The sequence below is a fragment of the Sceloporus occidentalis genome, unplaced genomic scaffold (assembly GCF_023333645.1).
Source record: "Sceloporus occidentalis isolate IW3139 unplaced genomic scaffold, rSceOcc1.0.p SCAF_2, whole genome shotgun sequence".
In the NCBI taxonomy this organism is placed as follows: domain Eukaryota; kingdom Metazoa; phylum Chordata; class Lepidosauria; order Squamata; family Phrynosomatidae; genus Sceloporus; species Sceloporus occidentalis.
In genome coordinates this window covers 260,746,282-260,774,142 of record NW_028316982.1, presented here as the reverse complement: position 1 = coordinate 260,774,142, position 27,861 = coordinate 260,746,282, and the positions used below count along the sequence as shown (strand labels likewise).

The window sequence follows — 27,861 nt, the reverse complement described above, 5'->3', positions numbered from 1 at the left end:
ACTGCAACCAACAGTATTACTCAGTCTTGGTTATGCTGGCTACAACCTTTTGGAAATGCAATCCAACATCACACAGAAGGTCACATAATCTATTTAGAAACAAAGAAACCAGGTTCATAACTGTTTATTCCACAAATTTATAAAAAGGTCTGAAGACATGAGACCTCTAATGTTCAACCAAAAGTAAAAGTGACATCCATGCGGTGGAAAAACACTGAAGAAAACCAGTTAATTTAGTGTTCCAGACACATTTTTTTTTCTTCAGGTTTCATATACAAATGAAACTTTTTGGTTGCAATATGGAAATAACTTGATTAACATAACTGCTACTGAAGTTTTAAAAATTCCCATGCGACAATTTAAAGCAAATAATTGCATTATGACACAGAATATACTGGGGTTTTTTTCTTTTCAAGGCAAACAACTAGTAGTACTGACTTCTGAAGTGATGACTTTGCTGTGTAATACTTCTAAACAATAAGGAAGTCTCAGTAGTTTGGACCCTAACATGAGCATGTGTTAATCCAGGAAGCACACACAATTCCATTACAAGTTAACTAGAAGACTTAATATGTACTGGAAATGATGACTTTGCAATTGGAAACATGAAGACTCTGGTTCAACCTGCAACCTATGAAATAGCTACTTGGTCAGAGAACTATGACTACAGCAGGAATCAGAACTAACAGCTACAGTAGCACTCCACAGTTTGTGACCTAAGCAAATGAAGCGATCAAGCCAACAACCTTGTTTTGATGCCTGCTTGAGACTGCAAAAAGATACAGGGCTTTCAAGCTCTACCAAGTCACAATACATGTTGTCACACAACATTCAACTTGTTGAAAGTATTGTGTGTGAAGACTGTCATCTGCCACTCCTTTCTCCTTCACCAACTGGCTTATTCCAAAGGCAGAGAGGAATGAGAAAGTTATAGAAACCCCCATAATCCGTCCTTTTCTGATTTTATAATTAGGGACTCCTTCAGGCAAGCTAGTAAATGGTAATGAGGAGAGAAGGGGGAAAAGAGTTCATTCTCCTGCATTACTACAGATTCCAACAATTGCTGCTACTTTCACCCAAAGGCCTCTGAAAAAATACTGGGTTGGTTCACAATCTGTATGAAATGGATGTAAGTTTTGTACTAAGTAATGAGTGCTAAGTAATGATTAAAATGATTTAACATTATAAGGACTCAAACATTCAATATGTTGAGTCATTTGGTTTCTTATTTGAAACAAAATTATAGTCAGTGGAAAGTACTGACCAATACAGATCTACCTGGTTTTGTTGTACTTTGCATACAAATACTTCCAAATTGCAGAGTAACTGCCACATGCCAAACTCAATATTTACAATGTAAAACAAGGTGCACATACTCCATGCACCATGTTTCCAAGAATAACTGCTGGTATTTGTCAGCAGCAGCACCTTTGGCACTGGCAAGGATTTGGAGGGCACTACGGGAATAGACATACCCATCCTTGATGGAAGGTAAGAAAGGATCTGGAGTAGAAAATTTAAGAAATACAGTACCAGGTCTATCTAATCAGATTCTCATTTAAGAAATTTGATCCCTTTTTTAACTGGCTATTTGTATTTGTCTCACTATTTTGGTTTGGATAATGTTTAGTTTGAATTGGCATAATTATGTACAAAAATTCTTCAAGGGTTACACCAAAGGCTGTGCTTATACTGTTTACTGAACAGACAGAATGTGTTGAACACAAGGGAGTTCACAGTGTTCAATTAGGTGTTATTAACAGGAGTGTAATTCACTGAACTACTCTGGTACAGCCCTAACTATAATATTCTTGCATGATCTCCAGTTATTCCAAGGGCATTTGGTGAAAAGAAAGTCTTGGCAGGTTGTGATACATGTTGGAAAGAATGGCGTCTGCAGACACAGGCTGTTGGAAGAACATGAGGATTATACACATACAAACACATGCAAACTCTCTCAAAATTCAAGCATTATCAACAAAGAAAGATAAATCTAGAACATAAAGGCAAACAGTGATGTAAAGACATGGGACTGATTACTCGATCATTCAGGACTTCAGGGTGTTTTGAGAAAAAGACTGCAAAAACCACTTCAGACAGTTAAAATAATGTACTACATTGTATGCAGAGATTATTTTACCTTTCTTTTTCCTGACACATTTTCACCATTACACTCTCCCTTTTCTGGAATATCCAAATTAAAGCAGAAAATGCTTCTCTACAAAAGATGAACAACATGTTCCTCATGTAATTCACAGCCAACACACAGGTGACACTGTACTGAGACAATGCTTACATAGTACCACTTTTATAGGAATTCTGTTCCATCTTCAAATACTTATGTTTTGAATCCTGCCAATTAATTTCTCACTAGAACATTCTCTGTTTCACATTATACAAATCTGCTAGTTCTGCAAGATCTTGCCCAAATAAATTAGTTAATTCCAAATTCTTCAGTCCTTCCTGCATATTGCCTCCCCCACCCCACAATGTTTGATGCATGGGCAAGAAAGGGTTAGTATGCCAGGTGTACTCAAGTGATGAACAAGCTGAAATGCCAAGCATAGCTAAACTGTATGTAGGTACTGTCAAGGGCTGATATTACAATGACGGTTATATTTAATATATATAAAAAAGCATAGGCAGCCTAGACATGTTGTCCAGTTCCAAGCATCCTAACGTACAGCAGACAGTTAATAAATATTTGCAGTAAGGAAGTCCTTACCATGGTTGAAAAGAGACAAATAAGACAACTACCTGGAGTACCAACATAGAGTGCCTGCCTCAATTATTTTGCTACGGTCCTTTGTCTGTACTTTGGGAGGAAGCATAGAGAAGTACCATAGCAGTTCAATGGGAAAGCTATATAATCTGAAACCCAGGGGCTATAAGGGAGACTTCTTTTCTTCATCAGTTTCCCAGGACATGAATACAATCATACAGCACAGAAATTACCATGAAACTTTCCCTTTTAATTCTATTTATGTTTCCCAACATAAAAGAGATGAAAGATTGCATGTCTGTACAGAATTTAAGTTGGTCTAAGGTGGCAATAACTTTTGTTCTATTCTTGTTATGGTAGAAAGTCATGCAGTGATGTCTACAGTATCAATTACATGGTATGTTAAACATTTCTTGTATTATTAACTGAGGTCCAAAACAAACTGCAGAAATACTCCAGTTTGAGACCACTTTAACTGACCTGACTCAGTGCTAGGGAATCCTGGGAATTGTGGTTCATTGTAGCACAAGCTCTCTGACTGAGACACAAAACTACAGTTCCCATAATTCCACAGTATTGAGCCCGTGGCAGTTAGTGCTCTCAAAGTGGATTATTTCTGCAGTGTGTTTTGGATTTGAGTTATCATATATAGGATGGATTTTCCTATAAAATACTATAGTCTAACATCTTCATCTAGTTCAAAGACCATTGGCTTTAGTAAATTATCTTTTCCAGTCATTCATACCCAATTATAGTTCCTACTTGTTCTTTGAAATATAGGCAAAATTTTGGTTAAATCAAAGTCTGAACTGAAGTACTGTAACAATAAAAGTATCCAAGTAAAACCTTCTTATCCAAGTCCATTCAGGAAGATAGTTACCCAATTCTTTGCAACACAAGCTTTAAGTTAAGGTCTTGTTTTCACTGAAATGTGAACTTTGTGTTAGAGGTGGAGCCCACATAACTGAATGCTATTCCACACAACCAAGTAAGTACAGAGAGCCCTTCCCATCTGTGAGGGATTGGTTCCAGGGCCCCCCACAGATGGGAAAAACTGAGGAACTCAAACACATATTAATCAATGGGTGACAATGCACACCACCATTGGGTAATATGGAGCTGAGTAATCCACTGGAGCGCCAATCTGTAGATGGCTGGTTTTCTGTGGGCTCACTGTAAAGAAACCAACCCAAAACCTTCATACAGAAAACTAGATGCTGGGGAAGGCATGCATTAGTTTTCTATACAGAATGTATTTTCCATATTGCGGAATATTCAAATTAAGTATGCCTTCTTTCAGTCTTCAGTGGTAACATCAGTATACAGATTTGCTCTGTAAGTGACAACTAGTTCTAAGACTAGCAAACTAAGGCACAATATTGGATATTCTCAAAGTACAGAGGTAAGCCAAGCAAGCTTCTTTTAATGTCACCATGTAAATGCCATCTCCGAATTGCTGTTGCAAAGTGTCTATCTTGGACTATTGGAAGCCACAGATTTCTTTTATACCCAAATGACTGGTCAGAAACTGATAATCACAAAATCCCCATGAGTACGCTTTGTGCCAATAACATCAATACAACAAAACAAGTGATCTATTGCGCTGTTGAGAAATCCAGTACTTTACCCATCTTTGGAATACAGAATTTTAAAAGCAACTGCATATAAAATCAATTCGTATTATAACATCAAGTCACCACTTCAGAAGCAACAATTATCCCCCCCCCCCCCCCCCGGCCCGGATTTCAAGCTTGTTCTGCAATGTTTTGCTGCTGTTTCTGTTGTAATTTTGACACCGGAAGTTCCAAGCCTGCCCATAACATGGGCTCAGCTTTCCTCATAGTGATCTCAATCTTTGTAGCTGTCATATTTACATAACTCCTTTTCACATCAATCACCTGGAAGAGAACATAAACATTTCATCTTAGCAAAATTCATACCAGATGAATGCTGCAAAATAGTGTCCCCCCCTGCCCCAACGTGCTATGAAGGATGGAAAATAATAATGTCACTAGTGTTAACAATCTCAGTTAAAACAACTCTTTCATGCTGTCAAGTCCTAAATGAAGAAACACACTTTCCCTGGGGAATTAGCATAACTGCAAGGCTCATGGACCATTTCAGAGCAATGACATGGGCATGAAATAGTAGTTGTTGTGTGTCTTTAAGTTGTTTCCAACTTATGGGTACTCTAAGGAGAACCTTTCATGGGATTTTCTTGGCAAGATTTGTTCAGAGGGGTTTTTGCCTCTGCTTTCCTCTGAGTCTCATCAGAGTGTGGGTTTCTATGGCCGAGCAGGGATTCAAACCCTGGTCCAATAGTCCAATGCTCAAACCAGTACGCCACGCTGACTCTCATTAACTGATTTACAAATTTTAAAATGTGCCAGTACTAAAAACTGGGCTAAAATGCACACCATTGAAAAAAGGATGCAAAAGTACACTTTAGTTAATGTAGAAAAGAACATGTCAGGGTATGCAAAAGGTTTAAATAAGTATACATTAGGAAAAATGCATTAATAAAAAGTTTAATTTCCATGAGAAATCTGAGCCTCCATGTCTCACAACAACATACAAAATAAGGACAGGATGAAAAACAAGCGAGATTCAGAGAAACTGAATGCAATCAAGATTGAGAGACTTTCAACAATACAACAATAAAAAAGGGGGAGAGGATATACTTTGAACAGTGTAATCACTGATAATGACTGTTTACACATTCCAGTTAAATAACGCCAGAACGACTGTAATCAAGTACAGTCTTTTGAATACAGGGAAATCACTAAGCTCTGTCACATGGAAGGAACAGTCTAAACTACAAACATGCCCTTTATGCTGAAATATCCGCTTTCTTACATACAGATTATGCCACTAGGAAGTAGTGACTGTATTGCTCAATGACTCCAAAGACCTAAAATACTTCATTTGAACCAAGCTATTTACTAGTTACTAACTAGGAAGCAAGTTTTGTATTATCAACATTTCCAGAATTAAAAAAAATATTTTACATGCCACATAGACTGTTTTAAATTACCTCAGTTTACAAAATAAGTAAGGACACACACCAGAGAATAAGGAAAAGTGTGCACTGCCTATTAAAGGTTTTTATTTGCTTTTCAAAGACAGTATTGTTGATTAATGGGAAAAGGAATCAATACTGCCCTCCTACAGTACTGACATACTACAACTTAACTAATGCATAAGCAAACCAAATATTCACATACAGGCTAAGTTCCCCTTATTTGAAATTCCAAAACATTCTGAAATCTAAAACTTTTCTCATGGGTGGTGGAGACAGACACTTTTGGTTCTGATGGTTCAGCATACACTAACTTTGTTTCATACACAAATTTATTAAAAATATTATATATAAAATTACTTTAAGGCTGTGTTTGTTAAGTATATATGAAACATAAATGAATTTCATGTTTAGACTTGGGTCCCATCTCTAGAATATCTCATTATGTATATGCAAATATGCCAAAATACAAAAAATACAAAATACTTCTTGTTCCAAGCATTTTGGCTAAGGGATACTCAATAGAAAGTTAAATTAGCCTCTGGTATTATTATACCTTTCCTGTAGCATGTAATTCCAATCCTGTTATGCTATACCTTTTCAAAAATGAAAGTCATGAACAACCTAAATGAGAAGTTACAAAATTATTTGAAATTTTCTGAATAAAATTATTCTGTACTTACCCCCCATAAATTCAGGTTCCGATTAAATTCCTTATCACCTTCAAATACAATATGGATGTTTAGCTGCAAAACAAAGAGTGATTTATGCAATAATAAGCAAATATTCAGTATTTCCAAACTTAGTAAGTTCTATGGATGTTAATACTGCTGGTCTCATGGTTATTACTGAGTAAACATGCTTTAAATGGCACTGTGTAAAACAGAGGACTAGAAATAGTCTATCAGTACTGCATTGGGACAAGAATCAGAAGCTAAAGCACACCAAGGAAGTGCTGATAGGATCATAAATTATTATGGGCAATAGTGTTAAGTCACCTTGTTACTTAGTTATGACCTATCAAAATAAGGACATACATGCTCCCACTCCACCCCCTTTTTAGGTATAGTCTATGATAAATGTGGACACAGGCCTCCACAAGATTTCTGTCCGAATTACTAACCAGAAAAGTCTTCTTCAAATTCTGATTTATTTACCATATTCTGGAATTGCAAAAGTGCTTCGCCCCATATCAGACTGGTTGGTAATGATTTTCTTGTTTGCTTGATGAAATCACCTAGGACTAGTGGTTCACCTACTCTCTGATAGAAAGTGGCATGCCCATGTGGGAGAAAGTGGTTCTACAAACTAGGAGCAGATGGGCTTAATGACACATAAAGATAAAACAAGTTGCTTACTTTGTACTAGTTCTTTGGCAGGTCACCACACCACTGACACATATGAGCCCTGCACTTGCAGGAAACTTTACTCAGAATATTGTAGAAATGAAGCGTTTCATGGTGGAAATCCCCCTACACCATTCTCAAAGTAGATAGTAGGGTGTGATTCCTGCCTTCCAGCTGTTACTTTTTGACCATCAGGTGGGCACAGCATTCTCTGTATCTCCTCAGATTTATGGGGATTCTTCTGATCTTTAATTCCAGGTTTTTCTTTTCACTTTCTTCTTCTTTTGTTGTTCTCTTTATTTGTAGCACTTATGTTCTTTCTATGTCTTCTGAAACTTGCTTATGTAGTCAATCATCATCTTTCTGGACCACCATGCACTGGTTTTCAATTTTTTCAAGGACTTATGGATTTGCAGACCTCATTCAGGAACTGTATTGATTACATTCCCTCTGTCTTCTCTGTCACAGGGGAAGGGCACTTGGTAGCTTTGTACCAACACTCCAAGTTTTCATACAGAATGCATAAAGATATCAGAGCACTTGCCTCTAGTTTAGGAGTGGGCCCCTCAGGCAGTGTACACAGCTGCCCACAAATGCCCTCTTTCCTAGGGGCCGAATACATATATATGATGTACCAAGACCAGGAAGAATGGGCTAGGTTAGAACTTTTTTCTCCATACCCCACAGGAAAATTATACCACCACCCTGATCCAAAACAGTACTGTTTTCAGAAGGGCATAGTATATCTTTTTCATAGCTAGAAACTAAATCAAAATGGTAACTCACCACTATGCTATTTGCTTCTACGTAGCTAAGTTCAGGAATTGAATTCTTAGCATAGATTGAAATGGTCACTTCACCACCAGTCTGATGCCAATCATGTCTGCATGGAACCACTTTCTTCTAGAAGTGACAAGACACAAAAACATGGCTTCAGTTTAATTCTGAATACTTTCACTGCTACCATTTTTCAGGAATTAAAAGTATTTCACTGACAACTACTGTTCAGAGTAGAATTTAATGAACAATACTTTCACTAACATAGGAAATGTATAAGAATATTTATAGTATCGTAAGAGCCAATATTACTAAGATTAAAGAGTATATGTGTGTGTTGTACAATACTAATATTTTACTCAACTGATAATAAAAAATGCTTTCTGTGCAGAAATGGTTGTTTGTTGTGTGCCTTCAGTTCATTTCCGATTTATGGAGATCCTAAAGCAAATCTATCATGGGGTTTTCTTGGGAAGATTTGTTCAGGGGAGGTTTACCATTGCCTTCCCCTGAGGCTGAGAGGGTGTGACTTGCCCAAGGTCACCCAGTGGGTTTACATGGCTGAGCTGGGAATTGATCTGGGACTCCAGTCACAGTCCAATTCTCAAACCACTATGCCACACTGGCTCTCATTAGTTTACTTAACTGATATTAAAAAAGAAAATTTCTGTGGCGAAATACATTCCTCTCATATAATCAGAATTATATTTACAGTTCTGCACTCAAATGTCAAACATTTCTCAATTAATTATACTAAGAAGTGTTATGTGACTTTTGAGGGTGGAAGGAATACCAAACCCAAATGACAGGAGGCTTGGGTTCTGGAAACATGGTTCTGAATCACTGCTTGGTCATGGAAACCCACTCTGTGACCTCTAGCAAATCACACTCTCTCAGCACCTTAAGGTTTCCATATATCAGAAATGGCTTGCAGGGACAAAACAGTAACAACAAGAAGTGTGGCTTATGGAGACTGTTAGGGAAAATACCTGGACAAAGCTTCAACATTGCCTGGAGAGCACAAGCATATGACTCTGCCCAAGCGCTCCTTGTATATGACGTTCCATGTAATTTGTATTGTATTATCTTTCTTCGATCATCCTACATTCTCCCACCAAGCTGATGTGGAGTACCACCAAGATTTTAAGAGAAAGATGGGAGCATGTTTTAATAGGATAAAGAGAAACAGTTTAATGGCATACTTTTTGCTATAATTCTACAGCATTAAAGAATTAATACATTGGCACAGAGAATAGAGAATATTATAAAACACAGAATCAATATTTTAATAAAGCGTGAAGTTTTTGATGGATCACTGCTAAATCCTGGTTTCTCTTCAAATAAAGATGCTTCTCAAAATAATGTGCTCAAACTGTTTACTTATCACTTCTAGTGCAACTTCAGGACAGTTCAGTCCTGCAAATTGGCTGAAAAATGTGCCTGTGTGTGCATGTGCATTGGTACTATGAAGTTTCATAAACAAGCCTATACAGAAATGCACAACTCAACATGGATGAGATAGCCAACTATTAATACTTACAGAATCCTTCTTAATCCACACATGTGTTCCTTTAGTGCAACCCTCTTGAGACAAGAAAGTATTGAAGTCTGAGGTTTTCCTCTTACAACAACTCCAGTATTTCATCCTATGTGTTAAGATGGAGAAAAAGCAAATGAAATCACAGTAACACTACTATGTTTCTATTGTTTAATTAGTATCACAAAACGACTGAGCCAATGGTTACATGGAATTTAAGAAATCAATGTGTTATTTGTATTATACTCACCCTTCATGAAATATAGGCACACCCATGTGGTATGTACATGTTTCTTCCATGCTGTGCGGTCCTTCAAACGTCTAGGGAAAATTTTAACACAAAATCAGTTTTATGTGTTAAACTAGACTAGGGTATATGGCACTATCTTCTACTTCTTGTAAGCAGAAGAAAAAAATTTTGTACACCAGTACTATTACACTACATTTCCCACCCACCATCAGCTAAGATAACAGACCAGCTTCCACAATCTTGCCATTTCTTTGAGTTGGCTGGTCAAGAGAGAAGAGTGGAAGGGAAGAAAAACTACTGTGTGGATTTTTAAAAAAACAGTCTTCCAACTTTGTGTCTTTCATGTTTGTGACCAAAAATCCTCATAATCTCTGACCATTGGTAATGCTTGCTAGGGACTGCAAAAACTGTACTCCAAAAATCTGGAAAATGCTAGGTTGGGAAAGGCTTTTCTAAAGTAAGGATAACTCCTTAAAGCCACTTCAAAAATATTAACAAAGCAACACTAATCAAATGTGTCATTTAAAAGTCCACACTGATCTTCAACATGAGAAAAAAGAAATGAAAAAGGAAACACTGTTCCTTGGGTAGGTGGAAGGGAGGGGGTAATACACAAAGGAAGTATCATGGATATATATGTAAGAGATTAGTTAATAGTTGAGCACAGTTTTGAGACAGGGTGTGCATAATTTGTTGGTTTGAAAGGCAATATGTTATATTAATAAACTCACATATTAAAATGGGAAAAATGACAGTTTACAAATATCTGTTCATCAAGTTTGAGATATTTACCTTTGTACAGCCTGAATTTTTACACATAGTCCCAATCTTTATTTCATCACTATCATCTTCTGTAAAATAAGAATGCTGTCTTAAGATTCCATTTTTTTAACTCCAAGCTTATAAAGCATGCAGTATAAATAAGCAGAAATACAGTGGGCCCTTGTTATCAGCTGGGGTTTGGTTCCAGCACACCCCTCCGCCCGGTGATACCAAAATCAATGGATGAGCAAGTCCTATTAAACACAATGGCATAGTAAAATGGTGTCCCTTATATAAAATGGCAAATTCAAGGTTATTTGTAATTTAAACTTTCTGGAATATTTTCAAAGCTTGGATGCTTGAATCAGTGGATAAAGAATCCATTGATACGGAGGGCCAGCTGTACTTAACATTTTTTGACCAAAGATTATTGGTTCAACTATTGTCAGTTAAACCATCGAACATGCTGACTCTCTATAGATTGTCCCGAATTGGAAATGGTGAAATACTAATTGTGGTAGATTTAATTTACATTTACAAAAAAACCTGGAATCGAACCAAGTTACATACCTTTTTTTATTTCATTCCCTGATGACAGTTTCAGCTTCTCTAATGCTTGCTTCAAGGAAGCTGATACTTTCAGCTGCAAGCAACTCATTGGCTCATCTGGGCTGAAGAAAACACAAGGGAAGGTCCATTATTTTTAACACTGCAGAAATATTAATTGGTTTGAATATGTTTATCAAGTCGTCTCAAGGATTAGCCTTCAAAAGCAATGGGGAAGGGATGGTGACTTTTAGTGGTCCATACCAATAACTCAATCATAAACATATGATTAAACAGGGGCTGGATGGCCATCTGTTGGGTATGCTTTGATTGAGAGTTCCTACATGACAGAGGGTTGGGCTGGGTGGCCCTTGCGGTCTCTTCCAACTCTAGGATTCTGTGATTCATAACTAAAAAGTGTGCTCAGGGTTAAGAACAAACAAGCAAAAAGGTTGAAGACAACTATTTAAAAAAGCCAGAACACAGGAGGATACAAATCTGTCTTGAACCAACTCAGATGACTGTTCATCAAGCCTAGCACCACTTACTCTAATGGGAAGTAGCTCCCCAACACCTCAGACAATGGTTACTCCCCAGCTCTGCTTGAACTCCTTTGTCTAGAGATGCCATAGAAAAACTAAAATTTCAATGATGTAAAGTTTGCAATTTCTCAGTAAGATACAGCTCTTCCTCTTTCAGTTTCTTCTTGACTTGATTATTTGTTATTTTCAACAACTTTCTATATCATCAAACATGCCAGTGTAGGGGTACACAGAATAGGGATTGCTGGCTTTCTTGGGGAGCACTGAAGTGGGAAAAGAGTGATAAAGGAAGATTTCTCCCTTGGATAAAATTGCTTACTCAAATTCAGTACAGTATGAAAAGACACATATATCAGACATTTTGTAAGCAAGTAATGTCATTTTTTTTAAAAAAAAGTTTTTACTTTAACTGCAGAAGTTAGTATGTAGAGATTTTGTAGCACCTTTGAGACTATCTGAAAGAAAGAAGTTGTCAGCATGAGGTTTCGTAGACTTACTATATATATTCATCTACAAGTCTAGATATTTTAGTAAAAAAATTGACTCCTAAAACCTGAGTCAACTTATTCACAGGTCAATGTAAATACTGTTCTTTAACTCTTATAAAAAGAGAGCAATTTCCTGGTGAAAGGTAAGAGCGTAATCTGTTATGGAAGAACTGGAACTCCCCCCCCCCCATCTACTCTCTCATCCATCCTGCCATTAGTGCCACCAGAGTTATGTTTCCCTTTACTTTTCTGCTGGAAATTTTGCTTTGTTACATGCCTCAAAGTTTTGACCTTGACTTATTCACGGGGTCATATCAAAATCCATAATTTTGGTCCCTCAACTTATACCTGAGGTCGACTTATAGTTGAGTGTATATGGTAAGTCTACTTCCTCAGATGCATTTGGTGTAGTGGAAGCCAGGCTTCCTTGGCTTTCACTCCACCAAATGCATCTGAGGAAGTAGCCTTAAGTCTACAAAAGCTCATGGTGCCGACCTCTTTCTTTCAGTTACACTCAAAGGTGCTACAAGATATCTCTACATACTGATTCCACAGACTAATACGGCTATATCTTTGAATTCTGCAGAAGTTAGTACCAAACATCCTGGAGCACCCAATAAAACAGAGGGAGACAGGAATAAAGGTTGAAAACACACTCCAGAAATAATCCACTTTGAGACTGCTTTAACTGCCCTGGCTCAATGCTAGAGAATTCTGGGAACTGTAGTTTTGTGGGACATTTAGCCTTCTCTGTCAGAGAGCTCTGATACTACAATACACTACAATTCCCAGGATTCCCTAGCACTGACTCAGGGTGGTTAAAGTTGTTTCAAACGGGATTATTTCTGCAGTGTGTTTCGGGCCAAAGATGGTTCTAAAAGCCCAAGTCAGACTTAATTTGTTGTAAGCTGCTTTGTGCCCCAAACAAAGAAAAAGGTGAGAAGACTCTTAAGAAAGGGACAAAATGAAGGTTTTAACTTCACAATCCAAAACAAATTTTTAGAATACACTGAAAACTAAGACAAACGTTTTATTTTTACAACTCACCTGGTAATACTGTATTTGGTCACAAAACTAAACATTCTCAGCACAGCAATCTAAGGCCCGAAACAGATGGGCAGACAGGGGTGGCTTCCGACCATACTGGGGGCGTGGCGTTTACACACTGCATGCTCTCAGAGTGCCCCGATGCTGCCCTGGGGCTGAGCCAAAGTCGCTTAAGGTGGCTCAAAACTGCCCCCAGGAGGAGTGGAACTTGTCCGGTCCTATTGGGGACAGCAGTGTGCATTCTCCATGCTTCTAGCCATTTCTTCCTACCTGTCTGCATTGCCCCTAAATTGGGGGCAGGGGGAAAAACCAGTGACACTCTACTTGTCAGACCACCATTCTTATCACTTCCAGTTGCTATGACCAATAGTGAGGGATGATTGTGAGTGCATGTTCAATATCATATCTTAACTGCTTATTTTCTATCTCTGCGTAGCTATTCAAATCCAAAACACATTGCAGAAATAATCCATTTTGAGACCGCTTTAACTGCCCTGGCTCAATGTTAGGGAATTCTGGGAACTGTAGTTTTGTGAGACATTCAGACACCTCTGTCAGAGAGCTCTGGTGCCACAATAAACTAGCGTTCGCAGGATTCCTTATCACTGAGCCAGGGCAGTTAAAGTGGACTCAAACTGGATTATTTCTGCAGTGTGTTTTAGACTTCAGTCTCAAAATCTAAGCATATAAGCAGGAGTGAAAAAGAACTGCCAGTGTTCACATTACATTTATGTAAATAGTACAATACCCAAGAATTAAAAATACATATTATAAATTGTAAAACAGATTTGGCATGAAGGCCCAATCTCAGTACAGTACCTTGGTCTTTGAATGGCTTCCAATGGCTTTGGTGCTTGAATTATGTGTTCTTGAAATTTAGGCTTCAAATTTGCTAACTCCTTTCGCTCAGAGGTACTTTTAACTTCAGGTTTAATAGGTTCAGGGGGCTTTTCACTGTTATGGAAACCCTTGGTGCAACCCTGTTTTAGAAAGGATGTGTTTGTATACAAATAAATTATAATTCACAATGTATTAATCTGCTAAGGTAATTTCTTAAGATATCTGTTGCTTAATCTCAAATTTGTTGTCACTGTATGCCTTCAAGTTGTTTCTGACTTATGGTGACCCTATCATGGGTTTTTCTTGGTAAAATTTGTTTAGAGGGCTTTTTGCCTTTACTTTCCACCGAGGCTGATAGTGTGATGTGCCCACAGTCACTCAGTGGGTTTTCATGGCTGAGTGGGGATTTGAACCCTGGTCACCAGAGTCACAATTCAATACTCAAATCACTACACCATGCTGGCTCCCTTTGTCTCAAACATATAGCAGTAAATACTATGGCTCGGAGTATACATTTAAATTGACTTCTCCCTCATGTTTTTAAATACACCAACTAACATTATCTAGAAATTTAACTAACCTCTTTGGATAAAAATTGTATTCTGTATTTCATTATAATTATATAAATTAAAAGTGATCTCACATCTTTCACAGTCAATTTTATACAAACAAAATGGTATTTCAAAGGGAAGTATCAGCAGGCCAAGGGGAATCTCAAATTTGCAGAAATAACAACAACAACAACAACAAAAAGAAGCAGCAGCAGCAGTCGCCACTCTAAGATATTCTCACCTTAAAATACAGACCAGTAAGTACCAAACATGTTCAGGAGCCAAGAATGCGGACTGATTGTTGGAGAGAAGGCAGAAAACAATGGAAAGGAATGGAAAATCCTCAAAAACAATGTGACAAATGTGAATGCGTGTAAGCCTATTTATACAGTAGCCCAATTCGTGGTGGATCCATTCCCCAACCCCCACGAAAATGGCAACTCGCAAATATTCAAGTCCCACTGAAAATTATGGCGCCCGTGCCAAAGGTGCATATCTGGGGCTATGTGGGGGAGTGCACTGCCATTTTATCCGTCCCCACTTGTCCCTGCAGTGAAGAGCAAGATTGTGGACTCCCAGTCCGCAAAATGTCACTGAATAACATCTAGTTTGGTCCTTCTGGTGTTTGGTCTTTTAAAATCAATGTTTGTCTTACTGTGTCAATTCATTCAAAGATATAGCTGTGTTAATCTGTATCCATATGGAAAGGGATCTCATAGCACCTTTGAGACTAATTGACAGAAAGAAACTTACAGCATAAGCTTTTGTAGACTAGATCTACTTCATCTGATGAGGTAGATCCAGTCTACAAAAGTATGTTCTATTACAGAATTCTTTTTCTCAGTTAGCCTCAAAAGCACTATAAGATCCATGTGCATGTTTATTCATGTACTGAATAATCTTAAATGACTATGACAGTTACAAACCACAGAGATATTTTTTAAAAAAAGACAAAAATAATTCTTCTATAAGCATATCTTCACTAAGTTGTGCTATGTTTATATATCACTTGCATTTTCCATCACTGCTTCACTTATGATTTTGAGTAGAAAATAAGGAGACTGGGCCCCTATATTGTGAGCAGCCTGTGAAAATAGGGAACACCTTGATGTGCTGCATCTCACACACAATAAGAAAATCTGTATCTGCTAAAATCTGGTCTTGTACACAACTATTAAAAGTCTAGCTACCTGGCCATCTTTGCAATAGTATATCCCAGTGATGGTGAACCTATGGCACACGTGCCAGAGGTGGCACTCAGAGCTCTCTCTGTGGGCACATGTGCCATCGTCCCAGCACAGACTTTGCCAGAGTTTGTTACTAGAAAGCCAGAGCGACATGGCACTTTGCAAAAAATAAGTGGGTTTTGGGTTGCAGTTTGGGCACTCCGCCTCGAAAAGGTTCACCTTCACTGGTATATCCTATGGTGAAGTGACTTGGTCAACCAGGATTTGGCACTCAAGATCAAATGCATTTTGTAATAATCCTATACACTTTTATATTACATACCACAATGCTCAAAAAGTCAGAGAAGTCTGTAGTTCTTCTTTTGCAGCATGACCAGCCCTGTGAAATATAAGCCATGTGAGCCTAGTTCAGCACTGAAACCATTTTGTAATATTTACTATCATGCAAACACTCATAGAAAAATGCATCTACTCACAATGGCGATAACAAATTCTACACATGACAAAAAGTATGGATGAGTTTTAAAACTGGAGACCTTGTTTTTCATAACTTTGAAATGTAAGCTAGTTTGGGGTGGCCTGTAACTGGCCCTTTCCCCGCCGGATCAGGGCCTCAGCTGCCACAGCGGCAGCCTCTGAGGCCCCGATCTGCCACTTTCCAGGCTGCAGGGAAGCAGCAAAAGGCTGCTTCCCTGCAGCCTGGAAAGGGGTGTGCTTGGGGCTTCAAGCCCCAAGGACACTCAGTGGTGGTGGGGAGGAGAAAGGGGCCGCTTGGCCCCTTTCTGCTCTGCGTCGCTGGCACAGCCATGTAAAGGCTGCGCCCAGCAATGCAAAGGTGGAAGGAGCTCCAAAACGGAGCTCCTTCCGGGACTGCAGAAAGGGCGCTCCAGGCACCCTCGCACGGCCCCAGTACGTCACTTTCGCGCCGCCCCATTTGGAGTCGGTGCGGTCGTGACATAGCCATGGCAGCACTTATGTGTATAGGGCGCTGCCATTTTGTATGTGCTCCACACGTGCTAGGGTTAGGGGCGTCAGGAAGTGACGCCCCTTTCTAACCCTAGTATGCGCAGAGTGCGTACTTTATGCCCGTCTGTAACGGGCCTTAGTTGAAATTAAATGTAGGTTCAATAGTGATCTGGAAAATATCTTAACATAATGCTGGATGACAGAATAAGTAAAGAGGTGGTACAGGAACATCTGGTTAATCTAAATGAATTTAAGTCTCTGGAGCCAGATAAACTATATCCAAGAGTAATAAAAGAACTAGCAAATGTAATATCATAATCTTTGAGAACCCCTGCAGAAAAGGAGAAATCCCAGCAGACTGGAGGAGGGCAAACCTTGTCCCCATCTTAAAAAAAAAAAAGGGGGGGGGGAGGGGGGGAAGAGGAGATCCCAACAATTATTGCCCAGCTAAACAGAGAGTCTGTGAACATTTAGAAGAGAATGCCCTTATCATAGAAAGTCAACATGGGTTTCTCAAAAATAAGCCAGGCCAGCCTAATCTGATTATCAGCTTGGTAGATGAAGGGAATATGGCTTATCTTGATTTCAGTAAGGTCTTTGACATGGACCCCCATGATACTCTTGCAAGCAAGCTGGTAAAATGTGGGCCAAACAATCTAACTGTTAGGTGGATTTGTAATTGGTTGATCAGCCGAACCCAAAGGGTGCTCAAGAATGGTTCCTCTTCATCCTGGAGAGAAGTAACCAGTGGGGTGTCACAGAGTTCTGTCCTGGGCCTAGTGCTATTCAACATCTTTATATCATCATCATCATCATCATCATCATCATCATCATCATCATCATCATCATCATCATCATCATCATCGACTTGGATGAAAGAATAGAGGGCATGTTTATCAAATTTGCAGATGACACCAAATTGGGAGGAGTGGCTAATACTCCAGAGAAGAGGATCAAAATTCAAAATGACCTAAATAAATTAGAAAGCTAGGCCAAAACTAACAAAATGAACTTCACCAGGGAGAAATGCAAGATACTGCACTTAGGCAGAAAAAATGAAATGCATAAATATAGGACGGGGGACACCTGGCTGAATGAAACTACATGTGAAAGGGATCTAGGAGTTTAGCAGACGATAAGTTGAACATGAATCAACAGTGCAATGCGGCAGCTAAAAAAGGCCAATGTCATTCTAGGCTGTATCAACAGAAGAATAGTGTCTAGATCAAGTGAAGTAATAGTGCTACTCTATTCTGCTTTGGTCAGGCCTCACGTGGAATATTCTGTCCAGTTCTGGGCACAATTCAAAAAAGGATATTGACAAGCTGGAGCATGTCCAGAAGAGGGATACTAAAATGGTGAAGGGTCTGGAAACTAGGCCCTACGATGAGAGACTTAGGGAGCTGGGGATGTTTAGCCTGGAGAAGATATGGTTAAGAGGTGATAAGACAGCCTCGTTTAAGTATTTGAAGGGGATTTATATAGAGGATGGAGCAAGCTTGTTTTCTGCTGCTCCAGAGGAAAAGAGATTCCATCTCAACATTAGGAGAAACTTCCTGACAGTAAGAGCTGTTTGACAGTGGAACGCAATCCTGTGGAGACTGGTGCGGTCTCCTTCTCTGGAAGTTTTTAAACATAGGCTGGATGGCCATCTGCTGGGGGCGCTCTGATTCTGTGTTCCTGCATGGCAGGGGGTTGAGTGGAAGGCCCTTGTGGTCTTTGCCAACTCTATGATTCTATGAAATCTTTAATGGTTTAACATGCTTAATTTTTTGCTCAGACATACTTTCTGATTTTAGTGGGGAAAATACTTTCCACCAGAAAACACAGGTCATGGAGAGACACACAATACCGTCATGTCAGCAATTTAAGTAGGTGCTTTTAAAAACATTTCAGTAATTATGTTTGTACACCTACTTTAAGAGCATCATGAAACACTGGTACTCCTGGGTGATATGTGCAGGACTCTAAGAAGTAGAAAAACAAAAGTATCAGTGGAAAAAAAATCAGCAAATAGCATCTGAAATGTATACATTTCATTCATTTACCTTCAGGAATCAATCTTATTTGATTTCATATAAATATTTTTATATTTTCCATAAAGCAAAGAAAACTGATCAGGAGAGAACACATGCCCTTTCTATTTGGGGGATGCAAGATTTGAAGCAGTCATGACAACCTTCTTAACCACTGTGTTGTTTTCTGCGTTGTCTTTGCTACCATTTGATCTTTAAATGCCAAAGCAACTGTGTGCATAGCTACATAACAAAAATACACACAGTCACATGCAAGTGTAACAGAAACAATGCAATGATAATACAGGCTGAATCTCCATTATTTGAAATGCTTGGGACCAGAAGTATTTTGGATTTCAGAGTTTTCTGGATTTTGGAATACATGTATTCCAATTAGAGATATCTTGGAAATGGGACCCAAGTCTAAGCACAGAATTTATTTGTTTCGTATAGCCACTTATACACATAGCCTGAAGGTAAATTTATACACAATATTTTAAATAATTTTCTGCATAAAACTAAATTTGTGTACACTCAACCATCAGAAAGCAAAACTGTCACTATCGCAGCCACCCATGTGGACAATTTGGGAGTATGGAATATTTCTAGATATGGTAGACTCAACCTGTGTGTGCTATATAAAAAATAGAATATTCCCAAATGCTTCTTATAATACTTATCTAAACAAGTTACACATTTTTGACAAGTCCAATAAAATCAAATTTAATATCATCAGATTTTTAAACACTTGTATTGCCAAACCACAATGGAGAAACTTGGCAGATGGTTTTACTCCTTTTGTTCTGATAATGATAGCGTGTTTACATTGTTATAGTCTGATCTAATTGCTTGAACAAGAAACATGAACAAGAAACACTCCAAAGGAGTCCAATGTCAGGCTCTAAATAGCAAAGACTGCATGCCAAAGGTCCAAAACACACCGTAGAAATATTCCAAATTGAGACCCCTTTAATTGACATGGCTCAATGCTAAGGAATTCTGAGAACTGTCGTTTTGTGAGACACTTAGCCACCTCTGTCAGAGCCCTGGTGCCACAATAAATGACAATTCTCAGGATTCCCTAGCACTGAGCCAGTTCAGTTAAAGCCATTTCAAATTGGGTTATTTCTGCAGTCTGTTTTGGACCTAAGACTGTATGTTTCCTTATCAGGCAACCCACATGTAATCTTTGGCAAACCATATTTGAAACAGAGGTACACAGTGATTTGAGTAGTAGTTGGTGTGCAGGGAAAAGTAGTTTTAAAAGGCAAAATCCCATGAAGCATCACTGAATCATCTGATATACCTACAGAATTTCTTTGAATACAACCTGTATCCAGCTACAACTCCCAACTGGAATTGGCTTATTAGAACAATGGGATTTATGTTAGTTTTGATTTATACTACTAGAACTGAGTCAATGGAGCTACACTAATCAGAATCAGTTACTGGATTTAGGATGAAGTGTCAGCTACTACAGTTTACAGACCTGAAAGCCCAAACAGGTTCCAAGGACTAAATGACTCTCTTCTAGGATAAATGAGCTACCCAAAATAGCTCTACAAGTGAGTTTTCTCAAACTGGCAATGGATATATACAGTTCCACTATATAACAGCAGGCAAAGGACAAGGGTCCAAAACATACTGCAGAAATAATCCAGTTTGAAACCGCTTTAACTCCCTGGCTCAATGCTGGGGAATCCTGGTAATTGTAGTTTATTGTGGCACTAGAGCTCACTAACTAAGAAGGCTGTCTCACAAAATTAGAGTTCCTAGAATTCCCTAGCACTGAGCCAGGGCAATTAAAAGTCTCTGCCCTACTAAAAATGTGTTTGAGATAACTCTACTATATTTTAAAAAATAAAAGCAAAGTACAATTTAGAAAACCTGCAATTGGTGGGCTTCATCTAAGAAAAGGAATTCTGTTATACAAGTAAATAATAATAATAATAAATAATAAATTTTATTTCTACCCCACCCTTCCATGGATATGATCAGGGCGGCTTACAAAATTTATAAAAACATTTCAATACAAAGTTAAAATCCAATATAACAGTTAAAAACAATACTACAAAAAAAAAATCTCTTCCAGACATTCTGTGACCGAAGTAGATCTTCTAAATGTAAGATTCAGACTCTGTTCTCGACTGGTTTCGATCTTGTTTGTCTGGCAGATCTTTTGCAGTGGTTGCTGGCGGTCAGACTTCTTCTCCTGTTCCCTTATCTGTTGGAGTTCCTCAGGGCTCTGTTATGGGTCCCCTTCTGTTTTCTCTCTACACACTGTCCTTAGGAAAACTCATTAGCTCTTTTGGTTTTTCCTACCATCTGTATGCCGATGACACCCAGTTGTATCTTTCCACCCCCAACCTTTCTCCAAGGCTTGAACAGCAAGTTTCATCATGTCTCACAGCTGTCTCGCAGTGGATGCGCCATTGGCATTTGAAGCTCAACATGTCCAAGATGGAGCTTCTTGTCTTTCCTCCTAAGCCTTTCAACACTCCTTTTCTGTCTCTGTGGACAACATTTGTATTCAACCAGTCCAGCAAGCCCGCAGTCTTGGTTTTATCTTTGACTCTTCTCTGTCGTGTATCCCTCAGATCCAGACCACAGCCAAGGCTTGTAGATTCTTTTTGTACAATATTGCTAAAATCCGACCATTTCTCTCCGCCTCTACTGCCATGATCCTGGTCCATTCCTTAGTAATCTCAGGACTTGATTACTGTAACGTCCTCCTGGCTGGGCTTCCTCTTTCTCACCTCAGTCCTTTAATCTCTGTTCAGCATTCAGCTGCACGCATTATCACATCCACCCACCGCTCTGAGCACATCTCTCCTGTGTTGGCATCCCTTCACTGGCTCCCTCTCCCTTTCCGCATTCAGTATAAGCTCCTGCTGTCGACATTTAAAGCCCTCCATGGGCTGGCCCCTCCTTACTTATCAGACCTTATTTCTCCTCACCTTCTCACTAGGGCCCTCCGTTCTGGTAGTCAAGGTCTGCTGTCCCAGCCCAGGATTTCCTCTGCCCCATCTCGGATTCGCCCCTTTTCACTTGCTGCCCCTCACTCCTGGAACCTTCTTCCCCCGCGAGCAAGAGCCATCACTTCTTTAACCAGCTTCAAAACAGAGTTGAAGACCATCCTGTTCAGAGAAGCGTTCCCAGGCATTGCATAATTGTCGCTTGCTATTTGATGTTCTTTTGATGCCTGTTTTATCGAAACATTTCCTGTATTGCTATGTATATGTATTAGCCTACTAGCCCCACCACCTTTCCCTTCTCCTTTTATGTCGTGTCTCTTTAGATTGTAAGCGTGAGGGCAGGGAACCGTCTAATTAAAAAGATTGTATGTACAGTGCTGTGTAAATTAAAAGTACTTTATAAATAAAGGTTAATAATAATAATGATAAGATAAGTACTTTTTCCTCCAGATTTATATTTATTCCTTCAACAAGAGTGTACAGATTTAACCAATTCCTGGACAGATTTGTTCAAATTTAACTGCATGTGTAATGAATAATATTACACTTTACAAAGATGAACAGAACTACGCACTACTACTAAGCATTTCCTGGCCAGATCTAATCATTGATTGCTTATTATATGTCTGAAGAAAATAATCTGAGAGGAAAGGACTCGGGACTGAGACACAGTTTGCACTCTTGACTGCCACCATTCTTGTGGCACAGCAATAACTACTGTATATACGCAACTGTAAGTCAATCTCACTGAGGGCAGGTTTTGCGGCCAAAATTATTGATTCTGGTATGACTCATGGATAAGTTGAAGGTAAACTGAAGGGCATATAACAAAGGATCCAAAGGATGGAGCAAAGGAAGATAATGCCACAGAACTTACTAAATTCCAGCAGGCATAATTGTTTGTACTTACACTAAAGGCTGGATGGGAGAGAGAGTAGGGATAGTAGGGGTCAGTGCTTCCAGAACAGATTACACTCTTCACCAGGAGACAATTCTTTTTAATAAGAGTTAAAGCACAGTATTTACCCATGGATAAGCTGACTCAAGTTCTTTGGGTCAATTTTCTGACTAAAAATTCTAGACTTATAAATGAGTACATACAGTATGTTGCAGTTAGAGATGATGAAGAGCCTTCATCTCACAGTGACCTTCCTCATATTCCTGGGAAATCCTCCACTTCTCACACACTTCATAAGAATATACGACCCATGCTGTTTCAGACTAGTCTATTTAGTTTAGCCTTTTGTTTGCAGTGGCCAACCAAATGCCTGTGAGAAGGCCATAAGCTGGACATAAGTTCAGCTGCACCTTCCCACTTGTGTTCCCTAGCAGCTAATATACAGTGGCAATACATAGCTACTTTGATTAAGAGCCACTGAAAGCTTTATCCTCTACGAAGTCATTAATTTAACTTATTACTCCACACCTTCAATTATCACAGGTCAATGCAACTGCTACCCTTCCACTTATTCTCCTGTTCTTTCATCTGCCAATTTATTCCCTGCTATTTCACTCTCCATTATTCTCCTTCCACTGGTCTAAATTCAGGATTTAAAGTTCTAAGGGAAAGAGTATATATGTCTTAGTTCTTCATCCAATGGTATCATATAATGCTATTAATAATGACCATGCTAGATCACCTTTTGGGCTCATATGCTGGAAGTTTATTTGGTGAAGCATAATAAAGCATCCCTTGAATTAAAACGCTCCTCTCACCTACCAGTCCAGAGACTTCAGCTACTACTTCATGTGTTCTCCATGAGTTTATCATGGGAGCCTCTCAGTCTGAACTTCTAAAACATCTTAAATGTCATTTGTGATCCAATACTACTATAAGCTTTCTGCTGCAAAACAAAATGTTCCCCAAACAGACCAGAAATATTATCTGTGCTATGGGGCGACTGAACAACAGACAGAGTGATCTTCTACATTATTACTCATTTAAGCACAAAGCCCACAGAGGTCATTCTGTTGCCTCAGAGATATCTAGAGCAATTTGTCAAAAGCAAAGGACATTCCCTGCATCATACCAACATGATTGAGAGAAGACGGGAACATGGTATTCTAGCTTTGTGGTTCGTATCAAGCTAGTAGGCCAGCCGCTAAATCAAGGAGTATCTGGTTCATTTATTTTTACTGGGAGACAAATGCAACCTGATCTATGGAGCTCAAACTCTTGCATTGCTCAGATTCTTCTCAAAGGTCACTACAAAGTAGGCCAAAATGACTAGTGAAGGGAGGCAGCATACAATGGGAGAAGGAGAGAAAAGAGAACTAATAGAAAAGCAGAGATTTCATTGTGAGGCAGAATATAGGTCAAAATATACCAAATAATATATAATGAATTGCTCAAGAAATCTTTTCAAAGTTTGTTTCAAGAACTCACCTCCACATTTCTGTTGAGGTCCTGCGTCAACCCCCACCCCCACCCCTGCCAAGGAACTAGATCCCATTAGTTCCCAAGAGTTTGGTAGAGGAGATTAGGAGGGTGGGAAAGTGGTTGGGAAACAGTAGTTTATCCTGCACCCTAAAAAGATGGCATTGGACATCAACTTCCTGAACCCCTAAGATCTGCCTACAATGGCTCAGGTTGAGCAGTCATAGCCCAACAATATCTAGACAGTCCTAAGCTGACCACCACTGCCCTAAGGAAATTATAAAACTGGGAGTGAGTGGCAAAAACAGGGAGCACCCCCCCTAAATATTAACAAATGGGAGAATGAATGGCAAGAGATGGGGGAGAATTAACTATTATAGCTTCATTGTGGTGATGTAGAATTAAAACATTTCCTGTCTCAAGTCTTGGTCTCACCTCATATTGTCACTGCATGCCTTCAAGTCATTTCTGACTTATGGGGTACTTATCATAGGGCTTTCTTGGCAAGCTATGTTCAGAGGTTGGCTACTGCCTTCTCCAGAGGCTGAGAACATGTGACTTGGCCAAGGTCACTAAGTAGGTTTCATGGCAGAGCTGGAAATTGACTCCTGGTCTCCAGAGTCAACACTTTACACTCAAACCGCTCACTACGCCATGCTGGCTCTCAGAGGCTGAGAAGAAACAGCTTCCAAAGTGTTATAAATTTTAGATTTTTTTAAAAACAAAATTAAAAACTTGGAAAATATAGTATATGTTTCTTCCTTCCGCTTCTCCATGTAAGAATGCTCATAGACTTTAAGTCTTTTTAAACAGTCCAATTTCTATGACTCTGGAGACCAAAGTTCAATTCTTTGAAGGGAAAAGAGCTAGAATTAAGTTTAAGGTAATGTGTGACTGCAAGGAAAGAGGGGGTTTAGGTTTACCTAACTTGGAAATTTATTTTAAATCCTGCGCACTGACATGGGTTAAGGATTGGATTCTTCTACAGGATAAAAAAATAATTGACTTAGAAAGCTTTAATTTAACTGTGGGGTGGCACGCCTATCTGAATTATGAAGATTGTAAAGTAAAGAAAGAATTCAATCAACACTTTATTAGAAAACCACTCTTTAAAGTTTGGAATACCTATTAAAAATATTTCTACTCAAGACTTCCTGGGTGGCATTCTACCCAAGAAGCCCTTCATAAACATCAGAATATAAAAAGAAAGCAATGGTTATGTTACAAGGATTTACTAATTAAAATCCCAGGAGGAGTAAGAATCAAAACAAGAGAAGAACTTGAGAATGAAGGAATCGTAATCCACTGGTTTAGTTATAAACAAATTATAGAAGAATATAAAAAGGATAAAGAAAAATATGGTCTTGAATATGAAGGGAATACTGTAGACAAAATATTGATAGGCGGGGAGAAACATATGATTTCCAAATTTTATAAGACTTTATTAAAGATTGAGATGGAAAATGAAGTTGTGAAAAATAATATGATGAAATGGATGCAAAATATTGGAAATAATATCTCTATGGATTGTTGGGAAAGATCATGGTTAAACACCCATAAGTTTTCAAAATGTACTAACTTAAAGGAGAATTATATTAAAATGTTCTTCAGAAGTTATTTAACACCCAGCCAATTGGCAAAAATTAAAAAATCCAACAATACCAGCTGTTGGAAATGTAGGAAAGCCCCGGGCTCATTTTATCATATGTGGTGGCAGTGCAAAGTGGTAAGGAAATTCTGGAGAAACTTATTTAAGAATATTACAAATTACATGCAAAGAAGTGTGCCTTTCACACCTGAATTATTTTTATTGAATATAATTGACCCTGACACTTTGAAGCTGAACCAAGACGATTCTAGTAAGTTAATTTACATGATAACGGCAGCCCGAATTGTTTACGCCAAATATTGGAAGAAATCTTATGGTCCCCCAGTTAAGGAATGGGAAGCAAAAATACATGAATATGCAGTAATGGACAACCTATCTATGCTATCAACTGGTAGAACTGTACAACAGTGTAAACGCAAATGGAAATTTTTGTTAGATACCTGAGGAAAAAGAGATGTTACCTTACAATAACACTTAAGACACTTGTACAATTGGGGAAAAATAGTTTATTTCCTTTATGTCTATTTTTGTATATTGGAAAATTTGATTGATTGAAGATTTTATTGTTATGCAAATGTATTTAATTATGTAAGAACAGAAAACTCAATAAAAACTAAATTAAAAAAACAAAACAAAAAAACAAAAACATATTCCTATTTACCCCTATAGTATATATTCCCATTATTATTATTTCCTATATTATATTCCTAGCCTATATCTACCTTCATAGTACATATTGTTAGTATATATTTATATCCCTAGTATATATCTGTATTCCTACACTATATTTCTACCTAGATCCATCCCTATATATTCTCACTGAATATCCTGTCTTGTCCATTTTAATAAACTTAACTGTACTGTCTTATTGTTACTGTTTTTTGCTTATGGTGGGTGGGAGGGTTTATGGGGCATTGCATTTCATTGTTTTTTAATGTTTTTTAATATTGTTGTAAGCAGCCTAAATCTCATTGGAGAGGCAGGGTATAAATAAACGTATTATACACACACACACACACATTTGTCCATCCATATTTGCTAGGTTTAGAGGCACAAGACCCCCGTGAATATGGAAAAACCGCAAATAACAAAACCACCATGTTTTTACCTAAGAGGACACCTCTCTAGGAATCTCTTGGTCCTCCAGGGCAACTCTGTGGTCAACGGCCGACAGACACTGACCATAGAACTGAACTGGAGAAGCTACAAAGGCCTAGGAGAGTGTTCTCTCTAGGAATCTCTAGGTCTTTCAGTGCAACTTTTGATTAAAGTTGACCATAGAGTTGCACCAGAGGACCTAGATATTCCTAGAGAACATATTAATCAAATCCGTGAATAATAAAATCCACAAATATGAAAGCCGCAAATAAAGAGGGATGAGTGTATTCCCATATATCCCTATAGCATAATCCTAATCTACATCTATATCTCTAGTATATATTCCTATACAATACGTAAATATATTCCTATATTTATATTCCTAATCTCTATCTCTAGTACATATTCTTATGTAAATATATTCCTCTACTTACATTGTTAGTAAATATCTATATCCCTAGTACAGTATACATTCCATGTAAATATATTCCTCTACTATATCCCTAGAATATATCTGTACTCCTATACTATATTCCTACACAGATCTATCCCTGTATATTTTATATATGTGTGTGCATATATATTCCTGGGCATATAAACCACCATGAAAGAGCCTACAGTTTCCTCTGTGGCAATCCTATGCTTTTCCCTCTTGGACAGAAACTGACCCTTTTTCTGACCACTGCAGCACACACTGCCCTTCAGTCCCTCCCTCTGCGCATGCGCCACAGAGAGCGCGCGCCTAGTCTAACCGACGGCGGCTGTTCCAACCACCTCCCTCAGATCCGGAACCGGGCGATTACCTTTCCTTCCTCCCCCCCTCCGCCTCCCTCACCTTCCTGGTTGGTTTCCGGGTCGAAGCGCTGCCCGCAGCCTCGGTTGTAGCAGAGCTGAGCCATGAAGGAAAGGACGCCCGAAAGTAGAAGTGAGGCAATGAGAGGAAAGCCGGCTATGACTGACTGCCACAGAGGAAGAGGAGAAAGAAGCCTCCCCTTCGCTAGTGCGCATGCTCCGTTTCCGGAAAAAGCCGAAGGGAAGCTTCGGGAACCTTCGCGAAGCTGAGCCGGTAGAGTTGAGGACGTGAGAGCGCAGGCGCGAGATTTTACCCCGGCCAGGTGATCTCCAACCGCTGATAATAGGGGCTCAGTGAAGCGGAACCCAATTGGTGTAGCGGGTCGGGCGTTGGACTGCGACACTGCGGGTCAGG

At 38.9% G+C, this 27,861-nt stretch overlaps 1 protein-coding gene across 1 annotated transcript; it reads right to left on the bottom strand.

The window, feature by feature from the left end:
* Positions 1-108: 108 nt before the first annotated feature.
* On the bottom strand, positions 109-27,642 carry CHORDC1 (cysteine and histidine rich domain containing 1). The gene is made up of 11 exons (XM_089512864.1): positions 27,490-27,642; positions 18,498-18,547; positions 15,937-15,993; positions 13,856-14,016; positions 10,984-11,084; positions 10,444-10,502; positions 9,652-9,722; positions 9,405-9,510; positions 7,874-7,990; positions 6,425-6,487; positions 109-4,620 (listed from the first exon to the last, which is right to left on the bottom strand). Exons 1-11 carry the CDS (start codon positions 27,551-27,553, stop codon positions 4,468-4,470), a joined length of 1,002 nt encoding a protein of 333 aa, XP_089368990.1. The 5' UTR covers positions 27,554-27,642; the 3' UTR covers positions 109-4,467.
* Between the last annotated feature and the right edge of the window lie 219 nt (positions 27,643-27,861).